Raw genomic sequence first — 25,169 nt, 5'->3', positions numbered from 1 at the left:
CACACTTGCACGACAGAGTTGTCGCAATTCATTGTAAAATCATACTAAGTGACCATTCACACACATCCATAAAATATTCAAATAAAACTGATTGTATAAATCGTGCAATTATGAGCCGCAGAAAAAAAACACTTTGGCAAAGGCGCGTCTTTAAAGAAAAACTTCTCCCTTCATAAATGGTTTGTTTCCACTATATATGGCAGGTGTCCTGTCTGTATAGCAGTAAAACAGTACTAAATACTAAAGTATATAGTACACCATACACTCCCTTATTTACTCTTTCTTGCCATGTTTCACATTATATGTCCAGTTTGCATTTCTCAGTCAGATCACTCAGGCAGCATCTCGATCAGCACACTCTCATTACTTGTGTCATCATCACCTGTTCAAACTGCACCTTACTCCTTGAATTTACAATTTTATTTATTTATTTTTTCATCTAAAATGAGCACTTGAAGCTGTTTTTGCCTATTTGATAAATGATAACGTACTCTATCAATTCTTGCACTTTTGGGAAATAGCTTCATGGTTGAATGTACTTATTGTAAGTCGCTTTGGACAAAAGCGCCTGTTAATGAATGTAATGTAAATGTAATGTGCCACTATAATACAAACTTCATTTGGCTAATCACATAATCAATAGAAGGGGAGAAATTGAAGTTTTTCTTGAGGCTATTCTTTTATTTTCGTATTGTACTGAAGTAGATATTCTACTACATGTCCAGTTAAAAGACTCAAAGCTTTTACATCATCCTTTAGAGTATTTTTTATTGGCTGGAAAATTACACATCAAAACGCGTTTCCCCCTGGACCTGACAGTTAATTTGACACAAGTGCACATCTACAGCAGGTGATGTTTAGTGTTTTAATGGAGCACTTAAGGTTGTTTTTGGCTGTTTGATAAATGTTTATTTAGTCTCATGATTCTTGCACTTTTTGGGTAATATCTTCATGGATGAATGCACTTATTATTTTGCTTTGGACAAAAGCTTGAGCTAAATGAATGTAATGTAATGTAATGTAACACTGTCCCGCAGCTCTGCATCAAACTTCACTTTATGCCCATTAAACAATTATAGTTTTATATAATTTATATAATATAAACATATATCTTAGCCACATGTAATTAAACGTGCATTTTGTCTTTAAAAAAGTGTTAAAACAGACATTTAATTGGGTTGGTAAGGCCACAGGGTAAATGCAAATCCAGCTCAGGGGAGCTGCAGCATATCACACGTCACATAATAACATACATGTGCATATGAAACGGCTCACTCCTCTCATCATCGAAGAGTTACTGTGCACACAGTCTCATAAAAACCATCGACTTTGGAACCGCCCATGGCACAAAGATGTAAGGTGTTAACTGGCAGACGTCCAAAATTTAGACCCTTCCCCAACTTCAGCTCCCCCACCCCTTGAAAGATCCTCTCTCCCTCCCTGTCCTCTACCTTGGCCAGAGTGAGGTGGTAGCGTGGGCTGAAGGAGTCCCTGTGGAGCCAGCCCTCCTTCCTGTAGGCATCCTGCAGGCCACCGTTGAGCTGCTGGAGGTGCAGTTGAGGCTGGGGGCTCAGGAAGAGCACCTTCCCACCGAAATGTTTCAGCTTCACGGGAAAGGTCACAGCCACCGGGGGGTTGCGATCCAAATGGGCAAACTGTCGGAGGATCTCCCCAGCAGTGGCTATCTCAGCTGGGCTGTGCAGCTGCAGGAGGCACAGGGTGACATGGAGGCAGGATGCGGTCTGCCAGTGAGGGGCAGAGGAGGGTAAAAGGGAGGTGATCTCCTCCTGCAGCAGCTGGAAAGAGGAGAGGATTGCAGGAGTGTTGGCCCTGAAGGTGATGAAGTGTGTGGGTCGTTTTTTGGGGGGGCGACCACCACGTTTCTCCTGTCTCTGCTCCAGAGGTGTTGACGGATTCTGGCTAACGTCCGGGGCTTCGGGATAACCCTGTGTGCAATCAAATAGAATCACTCTGTCAAACATGAACTTCAAATGCAGAGCAAGAATGTGTTTCAGTGTGAGCGGTGCTGTACTCACTGAGGCATCTTCGTTGTCATCCCATGTTTCTTGCCATCCTGCCAAAGCCTCTTCCTCTCCCTCCCCTTTCAGAGTCACTCCCTCTTTTTGAGACATTTTGTCTGTTGAATCCTTGTGTCTGAAATCAGGTCAGTACAATTACTCAAGAGGCAGCAGAGTCACCTCTGAGATTTGTTTCCCCAGTTTTAGTTTGAACTTAAACCCAAGACATTGCTTTAAACACAAATCTCCTGAATACAAATTGATATGTCTTGAAAAATCAATAACATTTTTAAAAATTAACTTTCTCCAAGTATTAATCCTTTGTCCTTGTGTTAAATTATCTATATATTTTAGTGACCAAAAGTGTGAGACCGCTTTCCCAATGGAGAAAATAAATATATACTAAATGTTTGTACATAAAGATGTATTCTTCAAGTCAAATGTGATTTTGGGTGACTAACAAACTGTGTCCATCATATATAACCTCACTTGACCTTTAGCTCGTGGGTTGTATGAGCTAGCAACATGTACAAACGCCAAACATCCATTTTTTGTTCAGTACAGGAGTTGCCTGTTCTCAGTTAAATTTAAAGGAGGGACATTATCACCAGACCTGTTTGCAGCCTCCTCCACAGCAAATGCTCCTTGTGATTCTCGATGTTCCTGAGATGCGTTTTCTCTACACGTTGGAGGAGTTTGTGTCGAGTCAGGGGTGTGAATATTCATCTCATTCTGCTCCTCTTCCTCCAGATGTGTGTTCTCAGTGAGAGTAATCTCCTCTGTGTCACTTCCTTCCTTCCCACTGGCAGCAGGTGGCCGCTCTTCAGTTGTTTTAAGGCAGTCTTGTTGTTGCTCTTGGACATCTGTGTTCACTTCTTGTAAAACAAATGGTTGTATTCAGTCAGCATGCATTCTGAGTGTGCTGGCTTTCATTTATTTTGTCTATGTAAGTATGTATCTGGTTGTGTGTAAGGTGGAGCGGCATTAAAGGGGCCCTTTCTTACCCTTTACTTCCTCCTCCTTTCCAAAGGGGGGAGCCAGAGATTGACCGGTGGAGCCAAACACCCTGTCAGTTCTGGTGTGGCGGTCCCAGACGCGGTGCCCTCTGTAGGTGAAGTACTGGATCCTGTGTCTGGGCAGGGCCAGCTCAGTAGAATAATCACAGTCGCAGGGGTTGGTGTCCCAGCTGAAGTCACAGAAGGGGCGCTCCAGCACACCGAGGAAGCGATCCACATAGCCCACTACAAATTCTGAGGAATCCACTGATGGGTCCCACAGGATCCGAGAGATAACCTCATCTGCTGTTCGCATACGAGGCTTTTTGTTCACTTCTGTGGGAGAATAGGATATTCACAAAAGGGGTGAAACATATTAATAAAAAGAAAAAATGAATCAGTTTCCCTGGCCTAATGTATGTTGTCATTATCAGATGACTTGGGAAAATAGCTAGACACGCAGTCACCTTTCCCCTCGTGGCATTCTGGCTTTTTTGCCTTGTTCACTTTGCCTTTCTTCTTCTCGTGTTTCTCTATCTTTTCTCCATCCCACGTGTCATCCTGATGAGCAGACACAGCACTCGAGTCATCCAGTGATGGATCACTAAGAAATTAAGGAAACACCAGTGGAAAAAAAATACATGTGAAACTTGACAAATGTGGCGGGGAAACAATTACAATTCTTAATTCCATTTTACCCAGAAAAAAACCTTTTTATGGTATATGAATCTGTATTTATTTGTCATGTATAAGTTTAAACCTCTGTCTTGGATGTAAAATGAACTGACAATATTAGAAATAAAAGTACATATATCTTAGCAATAAAGATTCAATTCTCAGGCAGATATTTCCACTATGTGCTACAAGAATAAACAATTATCTTCTGTAATGTAGTTTGTTAAAAACATTAAGTAAAACTCTAATAAAAACTCATATCTAAAGAATTCTCCTCACCCAGATAAGGTTTAGTATTAGTATTCAGACTGTAGTCATCTATTTAATGCTGCTGTACTACAACTATTTCAAACTGCTTTAGTGTTGCAATCACTAAAATGGATGAAACGTTTGTCTATAGAATTTATTTGAAAAACTAAAAGTCCTCTACTATCCTCTTAGTGAGTTTGTCGGAACAAGGTGAAGAAAGCAGACCAGTGAAACAGACGACATCTGTTTCCAAAACGGCACTTTCCGATCAGGAAGAACTGGCACACGATCACCTCCTGGTCAACATGTTGTGCTGCTGACTCTGTGAATGATTGAGCCACAGGGAGAAAGACAGAGCAAAAGCAAAAGTAAGAGGGGCAGATGTGCAATCAGACTTACAATTAGACTGTAATGAAAGCCTGCAAAGAAAGTCAGCAGCCTTTCAATTTGGGTTCTGCATTTAAATTACCTCAGAAACGCAGCACGGTACCAGCACAAGAGGAAAACTAATTCTGACAACAGCAAACCACATAACACTGGGAGCCTAGTCTGTTTGAAGCTTCTTTGAAAAAAAAAGAATAATGAAATGCAACATCCACAAACATCATTTTCCCAAACTTCCTCTACAGCACGGCCCCGGCTGTGAGGAGGTGCGGCTGAAGAGGAAGAACACAGATGTGAAGAAAGGTCTATCGGCCAGTTTAAAACTATTTTCCCGGACCCTGAAAATACCTACAACATTGTGGCAGGATGTTCTCAGATTAGAGTGCTGACAATTTACTTAAGCAAGTAGGCAGGATAAATGAAAAAAAAAACAATATAGAGAAATGCGAGTCATTCTTTGAGCAGGAAATATCTGTTTCTCCTCTTTGTTTTCAAACATAAGTTGTGTCTATGGCAGTATAAGAGCCTTCATATTGGTAAGATGTATTTGTGTGGATAATCACAGTTACATGGTAATTACACAGACAACAGGAAATATGATCTGTGGCACAAGAAATCAAATAACCCTTCAGAGTTTATCAGCAGGTGTGATATTACAAGGAACAATTCAAATAAAAAATGAATTCAAAAATAAAAATGATTAATCCCCCAAAATGAAACTCGAGGTTTAAGAATGATTTGTAGAACACAATGTTTCCTCTCCATCCAATGAGACGAAATAATGTAACAGGTGGCAATGACTTGCCCCAGAGGACTCAAATGTCGGCCAAGTAGTTCGGAAGTTGTTGCCTGGGCGCTCACACACATACCACACACCCGGCGGCTCTATTTCCAGATAGGAGAGCTGGATGTGACTCACTGCCCAGACCATTGGATCATTAGCTGTGATACCTTCCTTTCCACTGAGGTGGCACCAGTTGGCACAGATTGCCAAACTCAAGGGAATCCCAATTTTCCCCGTTGTGGGAGAAATAAAGCATTCTCTTAACTTAAAAACAGCAACAGGCTATTAGGGAGTATTTCAGCTGCTTTCGGACCTAAAGTCTTCTTAATATGGTAAAAAATTATTGTGACAGACTTTATTCCTTATAAAGTTCGTCTAGATTTGGGCCCAGGGGTCAAGTGGGAGTAGAAGCAGACGGTAAATCATCTCCTCACACTGGATTACAGAAGTCAGCGCCAATACTTACAGCTCTTGACTCACGGTATTTGGCTCACTCATCCAGCTTTTATTTTTAATGGAAAGGCGTAAGCGAGAACTTACCAGAACTCAACTTGCTCACAGTAACACAGAAATGAATCCGCAGTCTGACCAATGTGTTTCACAAACAAACTAGAATCATGAAGGCCACGATGAAGACCGAGGGGGACCCGCAGGTCTGCGCTGTAGTGAACAATGTTGTCATATGCGACACATTATAATGACTTACATATGGCAATAAAATATTTCAGGAGCATTCAGAGACCCGTTTGACAAACAGTGAGCGGCCACTGTGGACCAGTGTGTGTAAAGCTAAACAGGAGGATTTACCTGCGGTGGCTCTGTCAGGGTCCACTGGGACCCCTGACTCGGGACTGGACGCGTCTGCCAGCTGGGTCCCATCATCTCTGTGGCCCTCTGGAGCCCCAGATCCGTCCGATGACGCCATGTTCGAACCCGCTAATGTCTGAAGGCGATGGCACTTGTGAAACGTCAACTGTGGCACTGTGGTATTCCCTACGACACACCTTTCGGCTTTGTCAGGCCTGACAGCATGACAAGGCAAAAGATCGGACACTCCTCTCAAACTCAAGTGTCACTTCTCAGTGACAACTTCTCAGTAGCTGGTAAGTGTTGTACAGTATTATTAACCTTTTATAAAACAGCAACTCCCAGGTAAGAAACAACAACAGTCAGGTTTAGATAGAAAAATCTCAACAAATCACACCTGTTCTTATCGTTGACATACCAACCGTAGTGGCAGACGTTTCCTTACATTGAACTACCTTTGACCCCGAGTGGGTCGCCTCAGGGGGGCGTGTGGGTAATGTAGTTTGTAGTCTTTCGTTGAAAAATGCCCTTGGTGTAGACCAAACTCAAAATACGTTCTATTAATCCATATTGATATTGCTAAATAACTATGTTATGGGCGGTATTTCCTCTCGCTTTGTACGAAAGGTTTCCCGAAAATGCCGCATTTAAGTCATGTCGTTTAAACCAACTACGAGACAAACTACGAGACAAACCGTCAGCCGCCGATTCCTGTCGCTTATTTTCATATATGGACAGTTCCTTGGTGAAAAGAACTACGCACATGTGAACGATGTGTTGACCCAATGAAAAACCAATAAACTGATCGCATATGAGCTACAGGCTTCGAGTGTGTCTGGTTTCCCTCGGTGTCCAATTGCTACCAAAAAAACATGTAACACGACGACAAGAAGCTAATTGGAAGCTGTTTGTGTGTGATCTTACTAAAATCCCCCTTTTTAAAACAACGCTCGCACAATCCCAAATCAGGCTGTTTGTGCTCCGTCCTCTCATTCCGCCGATGTTCCTGAACGCAGCACAAAACGCCCATACGTCACCCGGACTCGAGCGCGTGACTCCGCTTCACGTGACGCGCTGTGTTTTTGTCAGTTAGCTTTAGCCGCCGCGGCTACACGATGGAGGAGCAACAGGAGCACAACACAGGAGCGAACACACACCCGACACACTGACAACCACGAGTCTTAGGAGAGACGGACTGAGCTCAACTCGAGTCTGTCTTTCAAGCCCCTGTTTTAATGTGTTGCATTGTGTATAACGGCTCGGTGGACTTGAACACAGCGACCGATGGATGTTCTGTGAAGCAGCAAGTGAGCACCTGTCATCTGTTGAACTTGGGCCTTAAGTCAAGTCAAGGTAAGAAAGACTGAGCTAGTGCTGCTGATGATGACCATGTCTTGACCTCAGTGGAGCCTGTTAATGAGAAACAGACGTGATGAGCTGACTAAACAACACCTGGAAACTTGTTCTCTCTCGCTCTCTTTCTCTCTCTCTCTCTCTCTCTCTCTCTCTCTCTCTCTCTCTCTCTCTCCCTCTCTCTCTCTCTCTCTCTCTCTCTCTCTCTCTCCCTCTCTCTCAGATGAATGCTCTGGTGGCTCTCTGTCACTTTTGTGAACTCCATGGCCCTCGGACGCTGTTCTGCACCGAGGCACTCCACCCTCCGTCCCCTTCATCCCAGACGGGGGTACCGGCCCCCGGGGACAGGGACCGAGACGGTGACCGGGAAGGGGAAGGGCTGACCATGAGGGCCAACAGCTCGGCCACACAGAGAGGAGAAATGTGTGAGGTGAGCAGGGACAGAGCGACAACTCGCCATCGCATGTCTCGATCTGACCACAACCACTCTTCTCTCTACACGACACTCTGGCTACAACTTCCTGTCTGTATGTGAGTTCATTTTCCTGTCAGGTATGTCAAAGTGCTCATCTGCCACACAGGGATGCCGATCTCTGCCTGCGTCTCACCCAGGCTTTGTGAGCATCGACGACGAAACAGGCATTCGCTTCCTGAGCCACCAGCATCCCAGACAGCCGCAGCTCTTCAGCGTTGTACGCCAGGCTTGTGTACGCAGCCTCAGCTGTGAGGTAAACAGTGACGTACGTCTGCGTTTGTATGTGTGTGTGAGTCGCACATCTCATGCGCTGAATAAACGCACATATTTTTTTTTGTATTCCTCTTGTCTCCTCATATGCTTCCTCTTTTTTTCTCCATCTGTTTTGTCAGGTGTGTCCCGGCCGTGAAGGGCCAATTTTCTTTGGGGATGAGCAACACGGTTTTGTTTTCTCGCACACCTTCTTTATCAAAGACAGCCTGGCCAGGGGCTTTCAGAGGTGGTACAGTATTGTCATGGTAGCCATGGATAGGATATATCTCATCAACTCCTGGCCTTTTCTCTTACGCCACCTTAGACTCACGATACAGAGCCTGCAAAGCACAGCCCTCAAGGTAGAGCACCCCATGGGTACTACATGCATTTAATCACTTTCCTCAAACAGAAACTTGAAGACTTGTTTCACAGGCATGTTATCTACTAGAACACCTAATGTCCTGGTATTGTATTCCACATCAGGTGTTTGACAGTGAACAAGGAGTTTGCCCCCAGCGAGCTGTGAGGATGAACAGTGTGTTTTCACCTGCTGTTTTCCCACACCAAAGGAGCGGCAACGCAGCCCGATCGCTAACTTCTCTCACCCAGCACCCCAACCTCTGGGCCAGCCTGCACTCCTCATTTAGCTGGTGAGTAGATGTACTGTCAGTCCCACTGGGACATACAAGCGTCTGCTTTTTTTCCATGTGACTGGTTTGTAATCACCCACCTGGACACACTCATCCCCAGGCTGCTGAAGGCCTGTGGAAGTCGTCTGACGGAGAAGCTGCTCGAAGGGGCCCCCACCGAGGACACACTGGTGCTCATAGAGAGACAGACAGGTAGACACATTGTCTCCAATTCAACAAAATGATAAATCTGTAGCACAGAGCTTTATATCTACCCATCTAACCCTGTTGGCCCTGTAACTGGGTCAAAGCTGAACAAACAAAACAGTCAGATGACAATTCATCAGACAAACAGATCATATTTTGCCAGGGCACAGTGCTTCAACGTGTCTTGGCTTGTAGCAAAGGTTATGCGTCTTGAATGAGGTTTGTCTAAGCTGATGTTATGTGTTTGCACTAGGGCTGGGCGATATGGCTGAAAACTGTATCACGATATAAGTGTTTCATATTGGTCAATATCGATAATTATTTATAATTTTCATGACCTAAGAAACACAAACACAAGCCAAAGAGATGGCGCAACCAATAGTGCTACTGTTACATGATTGGGTATTAGGCGTGTCACTCCATACGTTGCTAGGTACCAGAGAACGAGTGCCGGCGTATCTAGCGGACGGCGTAGCTAGACTCTTTGCTCCGGTTTCTTCCAACGAGGAAAAAAAAATTATCGAAACGTTCTATCGAACACATTTTCTATTGATATTGATTACGTGTCTATCGCGATACATATCGTTATCGTTTTATCGCCTAGCCCTTGTTTGCACAATGTGTTTTGGTTTTATCATCAGTCTGAAAAGTCTGTGAATGGTGTGATTCACTGGGTCAATCACTGCGAAAAAACACTCTTGGCCAGAAAAACAATGATTCACTTTACCACTTAGCTTGAAATCTCTACCTTCCGGCCACAGTTATTTCCCAGTCTGCTGTGACTCTTGTGGAATTGCAATTTTCCTGCTGTCGAATATTACTACTGTAAGTAATAAACTTTATTTTTGTAACACATAAGATCACAGTGATACTGTGAGGGACGCTGCTCCGTCATGTTTTAGCTTGTATTAGCAGCAGTCTATAAGTGTATGTATTGAAATGAATCATTGATAAGGCATGATATAGTACGGTTTTGGTGTTATTTTAGGATAGAGGAGATGAGTAACGTGCACATCGCATCACAGTGGATTGTGATAGAGATCCAGCCTTTTCTATTGATTTCCTATGGAATTACCCACACTTGTACTGAGCCTCAGGTTTGGAAATTTTGGTCATTGTTATTGTTTTCTTAAAGAACAAGAGGAGGAAATGAGCTGCTGGGAGGGAGCGGAGGGAGGATCTTCAAAGTCTCAGCGGCACCAGTCAGTGAGTGAGCTGGGCCACGACTTCCTGTGTGATGATGCAAAATTAGATGAATTACCTGGTCCAAAATTCAGATCACTGCGACACTTGAGACAGGTAAACCAAGGCACTTTTCAGCTTGTCATCTTGTTGTGCGTAGTTGCATGAAATTTATTCTGCAAGTTAACAGCAAAGTGAAAAAAGAAGAATAAAGGTGAAAAAATATATGTTTTGCAAAAATGTAGTTTCATGACCTTAATCTAATACATTTCAGTTAATGCATATAGTAGTTAATACATACTGCATTATCTAACTTTTCTGCAGGTCCTGGGGGTTACTGAGTTTCGGCAGCTAGCATGGCACGTGCTCATGGGAAATCAGGTCATATGGAGAGGCGCACAGCCCGGACTCATCAAGTCGGCGTTTATAGTCCTCAAGGTACACTGCTACTGTGTCCATTTCTGCCTCATTAGGAATTATGATCCAGGCAAATAGGCATTGGGACAAGTGATAACACATGTGAGGGTCCTGGTTATTTGAGCCATGGTATAATATTGTGTAGGTACTTAAATGGAGTGTAGTATAACACATTTACAATCGTTATAATTATAGAAAATGTTGTTGCCAAGCTTGAAATGTAAAACATAAGAGATTACAGATGGCATTTTTGAGACTGTAAGATATATATAATAATTTTCATTTAGTACCATTGTGTTTTGATTGTGTTCTCTTTAAAAATATCTTTCTTAAATTTTAGGGGTTTTTTCTAACATTCAACACGCCTGAAGTAATGATTATCAAGTTACCATTACACACCCTGAAAATGTCTTTGCCTGTACACGTTTTCCAAAACCTACTCTACCTTTCTTTGTAATATACTCAAAGGAGTTAGACTGTTGCTGTTCATTATGTGGTTATTTTTTGGGGGCGGCTCTCAGATTTATTTAAATTCTTGACCTAATTAAACTAACTGAATTTTACTGCGGCCGTGATCGCCCACTGATTGGACCAAAATAGTCAAGGGACATGTGCAGTTGGAAGACAATAACATAGGTGTGATATTTACAAAATATGCAGCTTGCCCTAGCTTCAAACAGAATAATGATTTTGTGATTTACATGTTAAGTTGTTAATTGTGAAAAATCACTTAGTCGTGTCAGAATAAGTGAGAAGGTGCTGTGTGGTTGAGAAGGGCGACTTTTGCTAACTTCAACTTACTCTGCTGGATACATTTCTCTTCAAGCTACGTTTCTTATCAGAATCTCTGTCCTTCCTCCCACCAGTCTTTGCTCCCAGTAGGTTGTGTGCGATCAGTGCCGTACAGTGCTCAGTATGAGGAGGCCTACAAGTGCAACTTCTTGGGTCTTGGCCCACATGTGCCCATTCCAGCCCACGTCAGCTCCTCAGGTATAAGCGAGTCTCTAAAATCACTATCATACTTTGCAGGTTGAAACCCTAAAGACGCCTGCCAAAATTTGTGGACTCGTTCAATCACATTGTGTTGATTTTACTGTCCTTTTATTTTGTCCTTTAGAGTTTTCAGTGCTGGTGGACGTCGGCACAGAGAGAAGTATTCAGGTCTCAGCTGTAGGAGACGACGATATCTGCTCACTTTATCAGATCAGCATCAGCAGTGCCAACTCACAGCCCACAGACAGGGGTGAGCATAAATACCTGCATTTATGTTTATGTATGTAAATAAATTTAAAAAATATACCTTGGTTCTTGGCTAAACCTTAAAAGCAGAGAGCGGATACCTTCGCCTTCTGTGCACGTTAAGATTTAGTATTATAACTTTTTGAAAAGTATAATTTCAGTCAGAATCTGCATCAGAAGACACAGTGATGGGTAATAAGAGCCATAATTACTCTTTAATTCAAATAAGAGCAGTAGCGAAAATGTTCAGACATGCCCCTGCCCATAATATCAAGAAAAAAAAAAAAAAAAACATGATCTGGATCCACATGAGAAACTATTTAGAGAATCAGAAATGATTTGTATATTCTTTCTACCACCTGTCAGTCAATCTTTTATCAGCATAGTTTTAGGACAGAAGGGATCAAAAACATAACCTTATTTGAGGTATTTATGTTGCAGGAAACATGTGAAGGCCAAATTTGATAAAAGATTGTACTTTTAATGGTAATGGATAATGGTCATATGATGAACTTTTAAAAAAAAAATTGTTTGCCTGAATCTTTGCCCTCTTTTGCTCCAGGTCCGACGTTACTGAACAAGCTTGAGGTGGCTCTGTCCAACGAGAACTTGTCTGTGGATGTCGTATCGCACTGCCTGCTGTGTCTGAAGGAAGAGTGGATGAAGTGAGTAAAGTTGACTCGGTCTTGATGAAGACCACTTGGGTTTAAGGAAGATTTATTTCTATATGAAAGCATTCTCATAGCTACTTTTCGCTCCTGCAGTAAAGTCAAAGTGCTGTTCAAGTTCTCCAAAGTGGACGGGCGAGGGAGGGAGGACACCCAGAAGGTTCTGGCCCTCCTTGGGGCCACAGGGACAGGCGAGGACGACAATGTGAGGCTCCTCAAGTTCTGGATGACTGGACTCAGCAAAACCTACAAGAGTCATTTGATGTCAGCTGTCCGAGGAGGGGAGAGGAGCCCCAGCCAGTGACAAAGGGGAGAAAGAAGGGGCAAGCGAGGGGGTTAGCAGGGGGGGAGAAAAGGGAGATGAAAAGAGGGGGAAATACTGAAGAAAGGAAAGCGAAAGCTAGATTCAGTTTTGTAAACTGTTTGGGACTTTTTGTCAAACGTAAGAGGCCTGTGTTTGGTGACTGCGATGCTTTGGCTCATCCATTATTGTCTTTTAAGTAATGAGAAATGTATTATGTAACTAACCGTGATTATTATCATGCACAGATTAACAGTCAATTGGGATTATGTATGAGGGCTCTTGTTTTTATCAAAGGGAATAATTGTAGTAAAAACACTTTGTACTTTGTAAGTTTAACTTATTACCAAAAGGCTTGCACTTTGTTTACTCTGTCGCTGAGGTTTTAAAATGAAATAAATTCGTGTGAATGGTCAGTTGGACAGCCCTTTTTATTTTTATTCCACAATTGGCGCCATCTGGTGGCGAACAGGAAGAACAAAGAGGGGTGGCGAGCGTGTTGGAGGAGAGCAACATGCCTGTTTCCACTCACTCAGTTTGACTGGCCAACAAGTGTCAAGTGGTGTAAGTCGGCAGGTTTTTTAAGGTTTTCTGGTGTCCTTAAGTTTGCAGAGTGGTTGCATAACATGCCCCCACTCCAGCAGGCCCGACCACATCAGCTTAATGAGCCAGTCACACACTGATCCATTAAAGCCCCCCTCCCATGCCACAGTTATTTAGGCCTGTTTCTCTGCTGAAGTTTTCAGACTTCAGTCAATAAAATTCAACAACATACGGCTTTGTTTAAATTGGGGGGTGTTATTATGTTTCCCCTTGACCCGTACCTATGTGGCGACTGTGTAAAAACCAATGTTCTACTTCAGATTAAAGGAACACCGAGTTTGTAAATGCCACGATTGAAAAGGAATCTGCTGGTCAGCATTGTTGGAGTAGTGTTGCCTAACAGACAGGGTTTTTCCTATGTTTTTGTGCTTTGCTACATGTAACTCAAATCTGGATTTCATTTTGCAACTTTCACTGATGGAAGCACAAACCTAATTTACAGCATCTCCACAAATTAGATACATATTTACTGGCCTTGCAAGTGCATGTATGAAACAGGAAGACGACACAGTGCCTGGATATTTATACCCCCGTTAAGACATATATTGTAGGTGAAAGGCTTTTCAGTGAATGATTCCTCTGGGGGAGTTAATGCATTGCTTGCTCTCTAGTTTCCTTTTCCCTTCAGCAGTGATGGGACTGTAGGAACGTGTCCTGCTCTTCTTTGGCTTGTGTTTAAAACCTAATAATAATAATAATAATAATAACAACAACACAGAAGAACAATTCCTCGTCGAGACTTGCTTCCTTTCATTGGAAACCAGCTTCTCTCCTGAGATCCGAAACAACGCGATGCTTCACGTGACCCCGGGGGCGCGGGATGACAGGACGAGGACAGCTGTGCACAAGGTCAGACATCCCACTCGCACCGTCCGGCTCCGTGGAGCTCCGTGGAGCTGCAACACGTGGAATGACTTGCAAGTTCTGCAAAATGCCGTTTTGTAATCTTGTTTGTCAGGAATGTGATTTGAATTCGTTTGGGGGGGGAGAGAGAGAGAGAGAGAGAGAGAGAGAGAGAGAGAGATGATTAAAGAGGATGATGTTGCACACTGACTATGGAGGGATACGGAGCGCAGAGGTGTGGGGGAGAGTCCAAATGAAAAACATACGCGCTCCAACGGCATGACTAAGCCTCCAGGCCGGGTTCGGTGGGAGGAGGACGGGGGCAAGAGAGTGGGTGTCCGGGAATGTGGGGAGCCGGGGGGGGGAGGGAGCCGGGTCGCTCAATGGAGAGGTAAAACGTGTGGCGATGGGAGGGGCCGGGACTTAAAGGGAGCAGACGAGCCGTCCCGCGGAGCACTTTCACTTTGAGTGAGGAGGGAGAGACAGAGAAGAGGAGGCCTGCGTCTCTCCCGCGTTGTCAGAGGCGAGGGGTCCCAGTCGGGCTGTTCAGGGGAGACCCGGGGTCAGTAGAGAAAGGGAGGAAGGGGTATAGCAGTGCGGGAAAAACCAGCAAAAGCTCCGATAGGAAAAGGCTCCGGCCACTCAGGCTTAAGTGGGAACAATCCAAAGTGAGAGAGCAGAATGGCGTGAGAGGATAAATGAGGCATTTCTTTTCTTGGGGGGGGAGCTCAAAAGGAGGGAATGTGTAAGGGCTGTCAACAAGGAGACTAAACACCAGGCTGTGGAGGAGAAGACGCAGCAGCGCACTCTGTGTCAAGGACCTCGAGGAGCCACAGCGCGGAACTCTGCCCTCCACAGACTGACACAGAAGAACTCTTCTGCAGGGTGATCGCCACCAACGAGAGAAATGGAGAAGTGTCCATTCTTAGAAAGATAAAAGGATGTCACTGCCAGGTGAGCCTCGCGAATAATCTCCTATTCGAACTGGTTCTTACACAAGTCCAGTTGAACAGATGTGCCCTGTCACTTTGTGCAGTTCTAGTTGCAGTTCCACTCTCCAGCCGTGATTCATCTGGGGGTTTTGCAATAGCGAAAAACAGTTTCGTGTTGTTTTCTACACAAATGGCTAATTGACAGAGGCAGTGATGTAATGTTTCTTAGTAGGCATGCAAGCTCTAAACCGCAGAAAGTTTCCAGCAATTATGTGAATGTGTCCTGTCTCTTTCCTTCTCGCTCATGTCTCGGAAACAGTTTTGCTGTTGCTATCACTCCTGACTGTCCAATGTGGTGGATGTGACTTTGACCTGGAAGTTGTGAAAAACATTAAAACGACCATCGACTCTAATCCGACTGGATTTGTAAGTTAAAAAGTTTACTCGTGACTTTATGCGGCCCTTTGGGTGTTTATACAGAGCAGAGCATCCCCTCTGTGGGGAGGATATTTCAGTGTCTTTCATCCAGTTCCTGGTATTCCAGCGTGCTCGGTCAGTTGGTTTAACTCTGTGGACAAAGATATAGATCTCACTCAAACAAATGAGCCCACATGAACACCTCTGCCTTGTTATCAGGCAGCCTGCACAATTTATCAGATGGCACGCACGGTTACAACTGGCGTGTCGAGATCTGCAAAGTCGAGGCCCGTGTGTAGCTTCACCTCTGTTGTTAGTTTAGTTGGGGTTCTTTTTTAGATTTGTTTTCAGCATTTGTGCCTATATTGATAGAGATAGTGGACGTTTAGTTGTCTTTTACATAGATCATCAGTCATACATTGATTCAGCTCATTACAGTTATTACTCCATTATCAATATTATTTCAGTTTCTTGTCTCTGTGTTCATTCCTATCTTTGTCTGTCTCTCTTTTTTCACCTTTCAGCGGGCAGTATTTCCGAAAGATTACTATGTAGTGCACCACTACACGAAAAACATGCTGTGTGACACTGATCCGGTGAGTTGTTTACCAGACATAAAAGGTGAAGTGAGGGTTTTGATGTGCACTCCCTGAGTCGTGATTCTTAAAGTCCTTCAGTTTGTATCAACATCAGCTTTCAGCTGATTCATTTGACAGAATAATCATCACAATCATGAGCTCTCACCTCATCTTCGGCAATAACAGGCCTAAATTTTTGGGTTTAGCGAAGCGCTGTTTTATGATGTTGCCTCAAGTCTGCCTTGTAATTGAGCGACTGATGTGGCTCTTGGTAATTTGTCACGTGCTTTGCACACCGAAACTAACGTTGTGGTTGTGGTGCTTGCTGTGCCCTCTCCCTGCAGTGTTGTGTGTTCCCTGCTGCAGTCGTCCTCCTGGACTCCTGGCACGTGCTTCTCAGAAACCTCTGGGACGAGCATTTAAATCACTCCCTCATTGTCGACCTAAAGCAGACACTGGATAAAATTATTAAAAAAAACAAAAACACAGAGGTAGGCCTTTATCTCAATACATTGTATCACTATACCTTATTTGACTCCATTGAAGAAAATGTAAGTAACAAAAGGACTTCTTTAATACAAAAAAGACCAGACTAACTCTGGTTACTTTGCTTACTGTATAAATATCAAACATGAATGTATGTAAAAGGACATTAGTCAGGGTTGTGCTTCTGCATTCATCTTCTGTCACTGTTTTTTACTTTCTATTCCTCCTGTCTCACAGAGGTTCCAGGAGGAGACGGATCTGGCCCATTTCTCCACATTATCTTCCTCTCCTGAGGAACTCCTCAAGCTAACATCCGAACTTTTCACTAAGTGGCTCGATGTTGGATGTTTGCCTTCGATTGAGACCTGCACCCTGCCCACTTTGCCCCCCTCTGTTGAGAGAAAGGACTACGGCCCGTCGAGGGCCAGACTTTTGACCACTCGAGCGATCAGCAGTGTGGAGGATGGACAGCCTGACAAGATGATAGACATTATACAGCTCCCATCCAGCAATGGTCCTCCGTCCCTTTCATATTCCACTTCTGTCTGGAGCCCCTTACTATTCAGACTCTACTGGTGGTTGCTGCCATAGTTGCTATAAAGGATCTTTTTGATGATGCACACAAAATGCAAAACATTTCCTGGCACTGAATGATTGTTTCTTTTATTTGTCTCTGTGTTTAATGCAGGAAGCTTTGTTAATATTAAGTGACATGCACAGGTTGCATGTATTGACCAAAGTAAGTTTGAATTGCTACATTCGCCGTCCAACAGTGCTTCTGTAACAGCTGATATCACAGATATAAATGCATAGCCATCCTGTGTAGAGCAAGCCACAAACTCCAGCTCGCTGTGCTCTTCATGCTAACAAGATGTAAATGCTGCACCGACCAATGCACGTAAGCCTCGTCTATTGATGTGGAATCCATCAGTTTACAATGAGTATTATGGAGATGTGAGATATGACAGTTGGGTGTTTAATTTTGTACATAAGTGTAAATTAAAGACATTTAGATATATATGCATTGCTAGTTTTTGGTTTAACTTTTCGGAATATAACGTCCCAAATTCAGTTATAAGCTATGGTATATTTATAGTGGTGTTTCTCGTTGGTCAGCAGTTATGAAAAAGTAACTAAGTACATTTACTCGACTACTGTACTGCACACTTTTAAGATACTTTGCTCAACTACTCTATTTAATGTCACTTTCTACTTCTACTGTCCAGGGGGCAGTCCAATTTTGTCCTTAAATTCTACCCTGACAGTTGTGATTACTGGTTACTTTACTTTACCTGTAAAACATGTGATCAGTTTATAAAAATATTTCATTGTTAGAAACTACCCAACAGTTTAATAATTTGTTAAATCCACTTTACATATAAGTGCACCAACAATACTAACATTATTATAACATAGTATATATATATACATATATATATAACTGTATAACAATCACAGAGTTCATTTTAATTTTAGTACATTTGACTAACACAATTTATTTCAGTATTATTTCTGAATGAAAAATAAATGAAGGTAATCTAGATTGGGCCCACTATGGGATCAGTTACTTATAATGTTGTGATATTGCTATTGTACTTGAATATGAGCATTTCCTCCACAACTGTTTGTCTGGTAGATATTTGTATCTTTGTCCATTTGGCTAAGAGAGATCATGTTTTGTTTATAATGTTGCATTTCACCTCAAGACACCAAGTTTATGCTGGAGTCCACAATCGTGTGAGCTGAACTCAGATTAAAAAAAATAAAGTACTGGCAGATGAGTTGCAGATGAGGGAGGAATGCGCTCTGGATGGGACCCCAGCTCCAGAGATGTTCTGTTCTCACTCTCCTCAGGATCAACACAGGAAACTAAAGTGCAGCATTTGTTGCTCGCACTTGCCCCTGCATGCACACACCCACCCACACATTGAATGTGTGCTATTATCCTCTTGTCGTTTCATAAAAACAGAGGAAGGCTATATTGCATTTGCCACTGGGCTTTCTTCCACAGAGTTGATGTCATTGTTTGGAAGGATGGGACAAACGTCATACAGCATGAATGCAAATTGCTTATAAAGAGTTAGATAATCATAGTGCTATAAAGTTAGGATAAATAATGAAGACAATAATGAAACTGAGACTGTTGCAAGTGGATCATTTCAATTTCCGAGTACATGTCCAGTGAAGAGGCTGCTGTTAAATTCCTTGTTCCACATCAGTGCTCCTGCAGGTGTGGCATTAACAGGAAATACATGCAATAATCACGATCCACTCGGATCATTTGGGAGATCACAGGTCAGAGTAAACATGACCCCAAGTGTGGAAATGATTCATCTAATGTCTTAAATTTGTATTCTCTATAGTGGTGCAGGAGACGACCCTGCACATGCATGTCACCTCCTCCGTGATATCAGGCAGAGGTGAAAAGATTATTATTTAATGAGCGGGCTGTAGCAGTTAAGGCAACTTCCGACTCAAACACTTGCAAATTTGATCTTTCCTGGCAGCGGGGAGCCAAGAGCCAAAGGAGCCAGCCGAATTCCCGTAAACGGGGGGAGAGACAGGGAGCGGGAGGGGCGGGGCGGGGAGGGGAGGGGTGGAGCGAGGGAGGCGTGACAGCGCGGGGAGGTTTGACCACGTGGCCGCTCTCCACACCGGAAGTCACCGAAGCTCAGCCTCCGCCAACATGTCTGCGCCCGACGAGGACACGTTTGCCGAGGAAGGAGGCGACATGGAGGAGATGGACGAGGTTGGCAGCGGCGGCGACGACGACGACGACGAAGGGGTTGAGATGGAGGAAGAGGGAGCCGGCGGGGAGGGGGAGAAGAAGGTGTACGTGCCCGGCATCGAGCCGCTGCAGCCGGGAGAAGAGCTGGAGATGGACCGCTCCGCGTACCGCATGTACCACGAGTGTCAAACAGGCAAGACGAGCTGCCGCACGTGTGTGTGTGTGTGTGTGTGTGTGTGTGTGTGTGTGTGTGTGTGTGTGTGTGTGTGTGTGTGTGTGTGTGTGTGTGTGTGTGTGTGTGTGTGTGTGTGTGTGTGTGTGTGTGTGTGTGTGTGTGTGTGTCCTCAGAAAGTTGTCCGGTCGCATTCAACTGTGTGTGTGTGTGTGTCTTGTTGTGTTCAGGTGCTCCGTGTCTGAGCTTCTCCGTCCTGAGAGACGGAGGCGGAGAGGCCAGGGAGCAGCTCCCTCTGTCCATGCTGCTCTGTGCGGGCACACAGGCGGACACGGCCCTGAGCAACAGGTCGGTACACACCTCCAGACAACATGCACTTCATCAACACGACCAGTTCCTCTTGTAACCTGGCATCAAGTGAAGTCAGTCAAGTAACACCAACGCTCCACAGCAAGTACATGTACTCAAGTACTGCTCTTTAGTACAATATTGATGTACTTGTACGTTACTTTAATGTCGTCCTGTCGTGTCACATTCTATTTTCTACTCTACCACATGTCAGAGGGAACTCATGTGCTTTGTATTCACTGCTTTTATTTGACATCTTTGAAATTAACTTTTAAGTCTTTTCTGTTTTAACCAAAGTGATGCTGCACATTAGATGTTTCATTAAAATGGTTGTTTTACTGTTGAGCTGGCACAGTACTTGCATATATAGTTTTTTCTGTTATCTTTAAGAGTTAAAATATAGACTGTTGATGACTACAGTAAACACCTAGTTGCAGAAAAACATTCTGCTTGTGGTTTGCCCTTTATGATTATTTATCCCAGTTTCTTTTGATAGTTACAGACAGTGTGTTCAATGACTTCTTTTCAATTTGTCATAGCATTGGTTATTAGTTAATCTTTCACTCCTCGTGGTAATTACATCTCTCTGTCATAAGTTAACATCTTCCATCCTTGTATTGAAGAACACACAGTAATTATTAAAATTAACACTCATACTGTTACAGTTTTGATGAAGGTAGATGAACTGAAAAGACCCAACTGTTTAAATTTGACGTGCTTACATACAACTAATTGTAAAAGTTTTTACTTTCAATGGAAACCTAAAGGGTCAATTAAAAAAAAAAAATTATTGTGTATTATTTTGTTTCAGACTAAATCTCCAGACTGGAATACAGATATCAGCGATATCAGACTATAAAAAAAAACACATCTCTTAAGTTGTTTGCTATCTTCTGTATAGTCTATACAAAAGATGGCAAACTATTTAAGAGATACACCACTCGACAATAATGTAGAGTGTTTTTGGTAAATTAATGTTCGCACCATCCACTGCAGTGAATCCGTTAACTCTCTTGTAGACTTCTCGTCATGCGCATGCACAACCTTCATGGAACAGAGAAAGAAAAAGAGGGGGAAGAAAGCAGTGATGAAGAAAGTGATGAAGACGAGGAGGATGAAGACAAAAAGCCTCAGATGGAGCTGGCCATGATGCCTCACTATGGAGGGATTAACAGAGTCAGAGTAAGTTGAAATTTATAGGAATGAATCCATCACATCTTCGGTATCAGGAGAGGTCATTTCCCTGTGTTTTCCCATTGACTGAATTTTGCTTCTTGGTTTCCAGGTGACCCGGCGTGGAGAGCAGTCATTGGCTGCCGTCTGGTCAGAGAAAGGACAGGTAGAAATATTTGACCTCGGTCCTCAGGTGGAGGCCGTCCACAGTTCTGCAGCCATGACAGCTTTCATGAAACAGCAGAAGGAAGCCACGGCCCTCTTCAGTTTCTCAGGACACATGACGGAAGGCTTTGCAATTGATTGGTCACCTACAGTACCTGGTGAGTCTTTTCACCTGTAATGACATTTGTAGACAAAGAAACTACGCAAGTGTAAATATTCCCCCAAATGCCCCATGTCTACTTTTAATGTGTGAGTAACATAAAAATATTGTGTACTAAATACAGGGTTTTGTTTCCTCTCCTGTCTCACCCTTTCACCTCAACATCAGATATTTCTGTGTAAATTTCCAAGCTGCAGCTTGAAGAGACAACCAAATCACATTGTCCTTCTCACTGCTTCCTTGTTTGTTTGTTGTTTTCCAGCAAAACTGCTTATTAAATTTAAAATGTTATGGGAAGGCGACCGGAAATTTAGGATAAGCTGACATCGTTAAACCCTTGGCTCCAGGTCCACACCTGGCCCATGCAACAATTTTCTACCAGATTTGATTTAAACCTGTGTTATTCTGCCAAAATTGAGATGGAACAGAAAATATAACCTCTGTAGAGAAGAGAGAAAGCCTATAGTGGGCTTTGCAAAATAGCTGGCAATAATATGTAAGCACAAGGTTAAATTGTTTGCTATCGATAAGAAGTAATCTAATAAAGTCAACTGGTTGGAGTGATTAAGTGAGAGGACCTCATCACAATCGCTGATTGTGAGGGAGTAACACTTAAAAAGGGGCATGCACGAACTTGGATATCAAATATTTCCTAAAATTTTTCAGAATTCGAATTGAAAATAAAGATATTGATGACAGAACTGTAAAAATTCTGATTGAGAAATATGTAACAGCCTAGATGTGTTTGTGTCTATCAACCCAAGCTTCAACTGTTGTGCACTGTGTTATGTTAACAGGTCGTCTTGTCAGCGGAGACTGTAAGAAAAACATCCATGTATGGGAGCCACAGGAGGGAGGAACTTCGTGGCAGATTGACCAACGTCCTTTCAGCTCCCACAGCAAGTCTGTGGAGGATCTGCAGTGGTCCCCAACTGAAGCCACAGTACGTTTGCAGAACAATATTTGACGTAGTGGCTGAGATCAGAGTGGATGGTGTCAGTGGTTTGGGCCGTTGCCTCACTGCACAAGGACTGAGTGAAACATGTCTGTGTTTGTCTTGGTTTACTCCCAAAACAAAAACCTTGTGGATGGCAAGTATTGCTGTAGTGGAGACAGATAACATTCATGTTGAGATTTGTCATGCATATTATCTGTCTCAACTGCCCCCATGATCTCATAGCTGATGTAGCCCCATTGATCCTAAACAGTCAGGATCATCCAAACGCAGACGATTAACTTCTCCACAAGGATTTACAATGTCAGACTGAGTTTACCAGCTCAAAATGAATTATTTCAATTGAATTACGTTGCCTTTGAAAACACCAACTGTTTCTATGTGCCATCACAGTGTCATGAAAAACAATCTGACTTAAGTATGTTATTTATGTGTTGTCAAAGCTGTCACACAAAGTTACTGAACTAGTTTGTGGTATGTGGATGTGCAACCTACAGTCTGACACTGAAGCCCCTTTCACACTGGCCAAAAAACCCGTTTAAACCCGCTAACACCCGGTGTTTTCTGCAGTGTGAAAACGTTAAATCGGCATTCAGCCCAGATAATAAGCGGCTGCACCTCCGATCGGCATTGATGTGAACGTCACACCCGGGTGAACGCGCTAATTTGTGCGATGACGGAGACAACGAAGGCTCGACTCCTCCGTCGGTAGCGGCTGTTACCTCACCAGCTGTAGTAAAGAGACCTCTCGCATGCAGCTAGCTCGCTTAGCCTAGCTTTGGCTTGTTGGTAACAACTAATACAATCCAGATCATCGATGAGGTTCAGAACGGGGCACTTTATTTCAACCCTTCGACGGACACACACGCCCTCATCAGGCGGTCTCTCATTACACAGTGGCCAAAAACTGACGGTAACATGGATGATGTGCGGAGCCCATTCTCCTTGTGGCTGCAGCTACGTACACAACCACAGCGCCAAGCTTTATCTTCTCTCATACACACACTTCAAAACCCATATGGCCACCTGCTTAAAGGGCCAGGCTTGGCTCGTAACACTGCGCTTAGTTTGTAAACTTTGAAAGAGTGACAAGTACAAGATATAAGGTAACGTTGACCACCGGCTCACTGGCTACCATGCTTTCTGTTGTTTACTACACTGTTCTTCTTCTCTGTTTTACGGCGCGCCACCTGTCACTACACGATCATCAGACCCTGGTCTGCTCGCAGTGTGAAAGAGGCCAATTGCCGATTAAACACGGGTCGACCCGCGTTTAAAAAAAAAAACCCGGTTCTACACGGTAATTTTGGTGTGAAAGGTATGAGTGTGCATTGTGTTTTCCCTGTGGGGTCCTTGGGACACTGAAACATAATTGGTGTTGACTCACAGCCACACTCCTTCGATAACCCTAAGAAGACAAAACAAGTGTTTTGCAAAAATAATATTTGTTAATTGGCAATAAAAGTTAAGATCGTTGGTCTTTGTTTTGTTAGTTTTTAAATTCGGTCCTTTCTCCTTTGCCCCAGGTTTTTGCATCTTGTTCGGTGGATCAGTCCATTCGAGTCTGGGACATCCGTGCGCCACCCAACTCAATGCTCTCGGCCACCGAAGCTCACTCGTCGGACATCAATGTGATCAGCTGGAACGGGAGTGAACCATTCCTGCTTTCAGGAGGGGACGATGGCCTTCTGAAAGTGTGGGACCTGCGACAGTTTAAGGTAAAGACCAACAGCAGTTTATCTAAAATCAGTCATGAACAATAAAAGGATTGAACACATGCAAGATCATTCAGCTGACAGTTATACAACTATCGCTTGTTGGCCGATGACATGGACAGATGATTTGTGACAAGTGTGTACCACAATAATAACCCCACAATTACTTCTACAAGGAAAGGGCTTGTGATATTACACCATCAGGTAATCTGACACTTTTGCAGTTTGACAGCCCCACCTAGATAATTGTTGATCCATTTTTTTTTACCTGTGACACAATATTGTGTAATTATTGCCTTTGTAACCTTTCTCCCAATATGGGAATCAACTTTTGTATTTAGTGGAATATTTCGACATTTTGGGAAATCTGTACCATAGGTTTCTTCCTGTGAGTTGGGAATAAATATCAAATTGTTTCTTTAACACTTGCTGTGACAGCTTGGCAATCTTTGGTTGCAATCTATAGAAATACAAAGCAGAAAAAAATAAATCAGTGTACATGTTTTACAACTCACTTCTTCTTTTTCTATCTACATCTGTAGGGCGGACGGCCAGTGGCGAACTTCAAGCAGCACAGTGCTCCCATCACCTCGGTGGAGTGGAACCCGGTGGACTCGAGTGTATTCGCTGCCTCGGGAGCGGACGACGTCGTCAGCCAGTGGGATCTGTCCGTGGAGTCGTGTGACGTAGGTGCCAGGGTGGAGGGGGTGAAAGACTTGCCCCCTCAACTGCTGTTCCTGCACCAGGGTCAGTCAGAGATCAAGGAAATTCACTGGCATCCACAGTTACCTGGTGTGATGATTTCCACAGCGCTGTCAGGATTCAATGTGTTCAGGACAATATCAGTGTAGTGTGTCCTAGTCTGTTTGAAGTGTGTTTGTGTGTTTGAGAGAGAAACAAATGATTTTGCATTTGTAAATACACATTAAAATGTGTAATGAGCAGAAAATCCAAATAGTTCATCTTTAAGGAGCTTGTAATAATGTACATAATTTAGTTGTGTAGGTCATATCTCTTTTTGACATTTCTTTGTCAGTGTAGGTGCTATATGGTGATGCAATCCGTATCACTAAACCTTCTGTCTGCATGTTTTACAAAAAGTTAACTATTTTCAGTATTCCCCATGCTTAAAATAAAATGTTCAAAATCATAGTTTCTTGTTTGTTTTTAACCTGAATTGATATTTTGAAAGATTAGTACTGCTCTCTAAAGAAGGAAAGTACAGTACCATTACTTGACAGTAGAGTCACTGTCAA

At 43.3% G+C, this 25,169-nt stretch overlaps 4 protein-coding genes across 11 annotated transcripts; 3 read left to right on the top strand and 1 right to left on the bottom strand.

Annotated features, from left to right (window-relative positions):
* Positions 1-750: 750 nt before the first annotated feature.
* On the bottom strand, positions 751-6,929 carry leng9 (leukocyte receptor cluster (LRC) member 9). 7 transcript variants are annotated; one of them, XM_047332803.1, is made up of 8 exons: positions 6,837-6,929; positions 5,913-6,127; positions 4,163-4,259; positions 3,481-3,617; positions 3,023-3,349; positions 2,632-2,893; positions 2,037-2,154; positions 751-1,946 (listed from the first exon to the last, which is right to left on the bottom strand). In XM_047332803.1, the coding sequence occupies exons 2-8, from the start codon at positions 6,028-6,030 to the stop codon at positions 1,284-1,286; spliced, it is 1,722 nt and encodes a 573-aa protein (XP_047188759.1). In that variant the 5' UTR covers positions 6,031-6,127; positions 6,837-6,929; the 3' UTR covers positions 751-1,283. The 7 variants fall into 7 exon arrangements, with proteins under 7 accessions (XP_047188759.1, XP_035485450.1, XP_035485455.1 ...); XM_035629557.2 differs by having other exon boundaries at positions 5,913-6,048; positions 6,837-6,855; XM_035629562.2 differs by having other exon boundaries at positions 5,913-6,048; positions 6,310-6,849.
* An 82-nt stretch (positions 6,930-7,011) lies between these two features.
* On the top strand, positions 7,012-13,054 carry flcn (folliculin). 2 transcript variants are annotated; one of them, XM_035629563.2, is made up of 12 exons: positions 7,012-7,265; positions 7,489-7,695; positions 7,847-8,005; positions 8,133-8,354; positions 8,479-8,645; positions 8,746-8,837; positions 9,967-10,130; positions 10,338-10,451; positions 11,297-11,420; positions 11,548-11,673; positions 12,232-12,334; positions 12,434-13,054. In XM_035629563.2, exons 2-12 carry the CDS (start codon positions 7,489-7,491, stop codon positions 12,639-12,641), a joined length of 1,686 nt encoding a protein of 561 aa, XP_035485456.2. In that variant the 5' UTR covers positions 7,012-7,265; the 3' UTR covers positions 12,642-13,054. The 2 variants fall into 2 exon arrangements, with proteins under 2 accessions (XP_035485456.2, XP_035485457.2); XM_035629564.2 differs by having other exon boundaries at positions 7,013-7,265; positions 7,847-7,993.
* A 1,435-nt stretch (positions 13,055-14,489) lies between these two features.
* zgc:174888 (uncharacterized protein LOC558116 homolog) lies at positions 14,490-17,515 on the top strand. Its single transcript, XM_035638050.2, has 5 exons — positions 14,490-15,038; positions 15,336-15,442; positions 15,958-16,029; positions 16,356-16,502; positions 16,735-17,515. Exons 1-5 carry the CDS (start codon positions 15,026-15,028, stop codon positions 17,086-17,088), a joined length of 693 nt encoding a protein of 230 aa, XP_035493943.1. The 5' UTR covers positions 14,490-15,025; the 3' UTR covers positions 17,089-17,515.
* A 1,638-nt stretch (positions 17,516-19,153) lies between these two features.
* Positions 19,154-25,065, top strand: grwd1 (glutamate-rich WD repeat containing 1). Its single transcript, XM_035630310.2, has 7 exons — positions 19,154-19,418; positions 19,628-19,745; positions 20,765-20,927; positions 21,031-21,241; positions 22,041-22,186; positions 23,725-23,916; positions 24,456-25,065. Exons 1-7 carry the CDS (start codon positions 19,184-19,186, stop codon positions 24,762-24,764), a joined length of 1,374 nt encoding a protein of 457 aa, XP_035486203.1. The 5' UTR covers positions 19,154-19,183; the 3' UTR covers positions 24,765-25,065.
* The last annotated feature ends 104 nt before the right edge of the window (positions 25,066-25,169 follow it).

This window comes from Scophthalmus maximus, chromosome 1 (genome assembly GCF_022379125.1).
Source record: "Scophthalmus maximus strain ysfricsl-2021 chromosome 1, ASM2237912v1, whole genome shotgun sequence".
In the NCBI taxonomy this organism is placed as follows: Eukaryota; Metazoa; Chordata; class Actinopteri; order Pleuronectiformes; family Scophthalmidae; genus Scophthalmus; species Scophthalmus maximus.
The sequence above is the reverse complement of the archived record's forward strand: the minus strand, read 5'-3'. Positions and strand labels throughout refer to the sequence as shown.

Bases quoted from the DNA above. Each gene is read 5' to 3' on its own strand.
- grwd1 (XM_035630310.2), top strand. From the start codon at position 19,184: ATGTCTGCGCCCGACGAGGACACGTTTGCCGAGGAAGGAGGCGACATG. The intron at 20,928-21,030 runs GTAAGTTGAAAT...CTTGGTTTCCAG, and splicing joins GAGGGATTAACAGAGTCAGA to GTGACCCGGCGTGGAGAGCA. The intron at 21,242-22,040 runs GTGAGTCTTTTC...TTATGTTAACAG, and splicing joins TTGGTCACCTACAGTACCTG to GTCGTCTTGTCAGCGGAGAC.
- leng9 (XM_047332803.1), bottom strand. From the start codon at position 6,030: ATGGCGTCATCGGACGGATCTGGGGCTCCAGAGGGCCACAGAGATGAT. The intron at 3,618-4,162 runs GTCTGCTTTCTT...TTAATTTCTTAG, and splicing joins AGATGTCGTCTGTTTCACTG to TGATCCATCACTGGATGACT. The intron at 2,894-3,022 runs GTAAGAAAGGGC...TTGTTTTACAAG, and splicing joins AAAGGAGGAGGAAGTAAAGG to AAGTGAACACAGATGTCCAA.
- zgc:174888 (XM_035638050.2), top strand. The intron at 15,443-15,957 runs GTAAGTTAAAAA...TTCACCTTTCAG, and splicing joins ACTCTAATCCGACTGGATTT to CGGGCAGTATTTCCGAAAGA. The intron at 16,030-16,355 runs GTGAGTTGTTTA...CTCTCCCTGCAG, and splicing joins TGCTGTGTGACACTGATCCG to TGTTGTGTGTTCCCTGCTGC.
- flcn (XM_035629563.2), top strand. From the start codon at position 7,489: ATGAATGCTCTGGTGGCTCTCTGTCACTTTTGTGAACTCCATGGCCCT. The intron at 8,006-8,132 runs GTACGTCTGCGT...CTGTTTTGTCAG, and splicing joins GCTGTGAGGTAAACAGTGAC to GTGTGTCCCGGCCGTGAAGG. The intron at 8,355-8,478 runs GTAGAGCACCCC...ATTCCACATCAG, and splicing joins TGCAAAGCACAGCCCTCAAG to GTGTTTGACAGTGAACAAGG.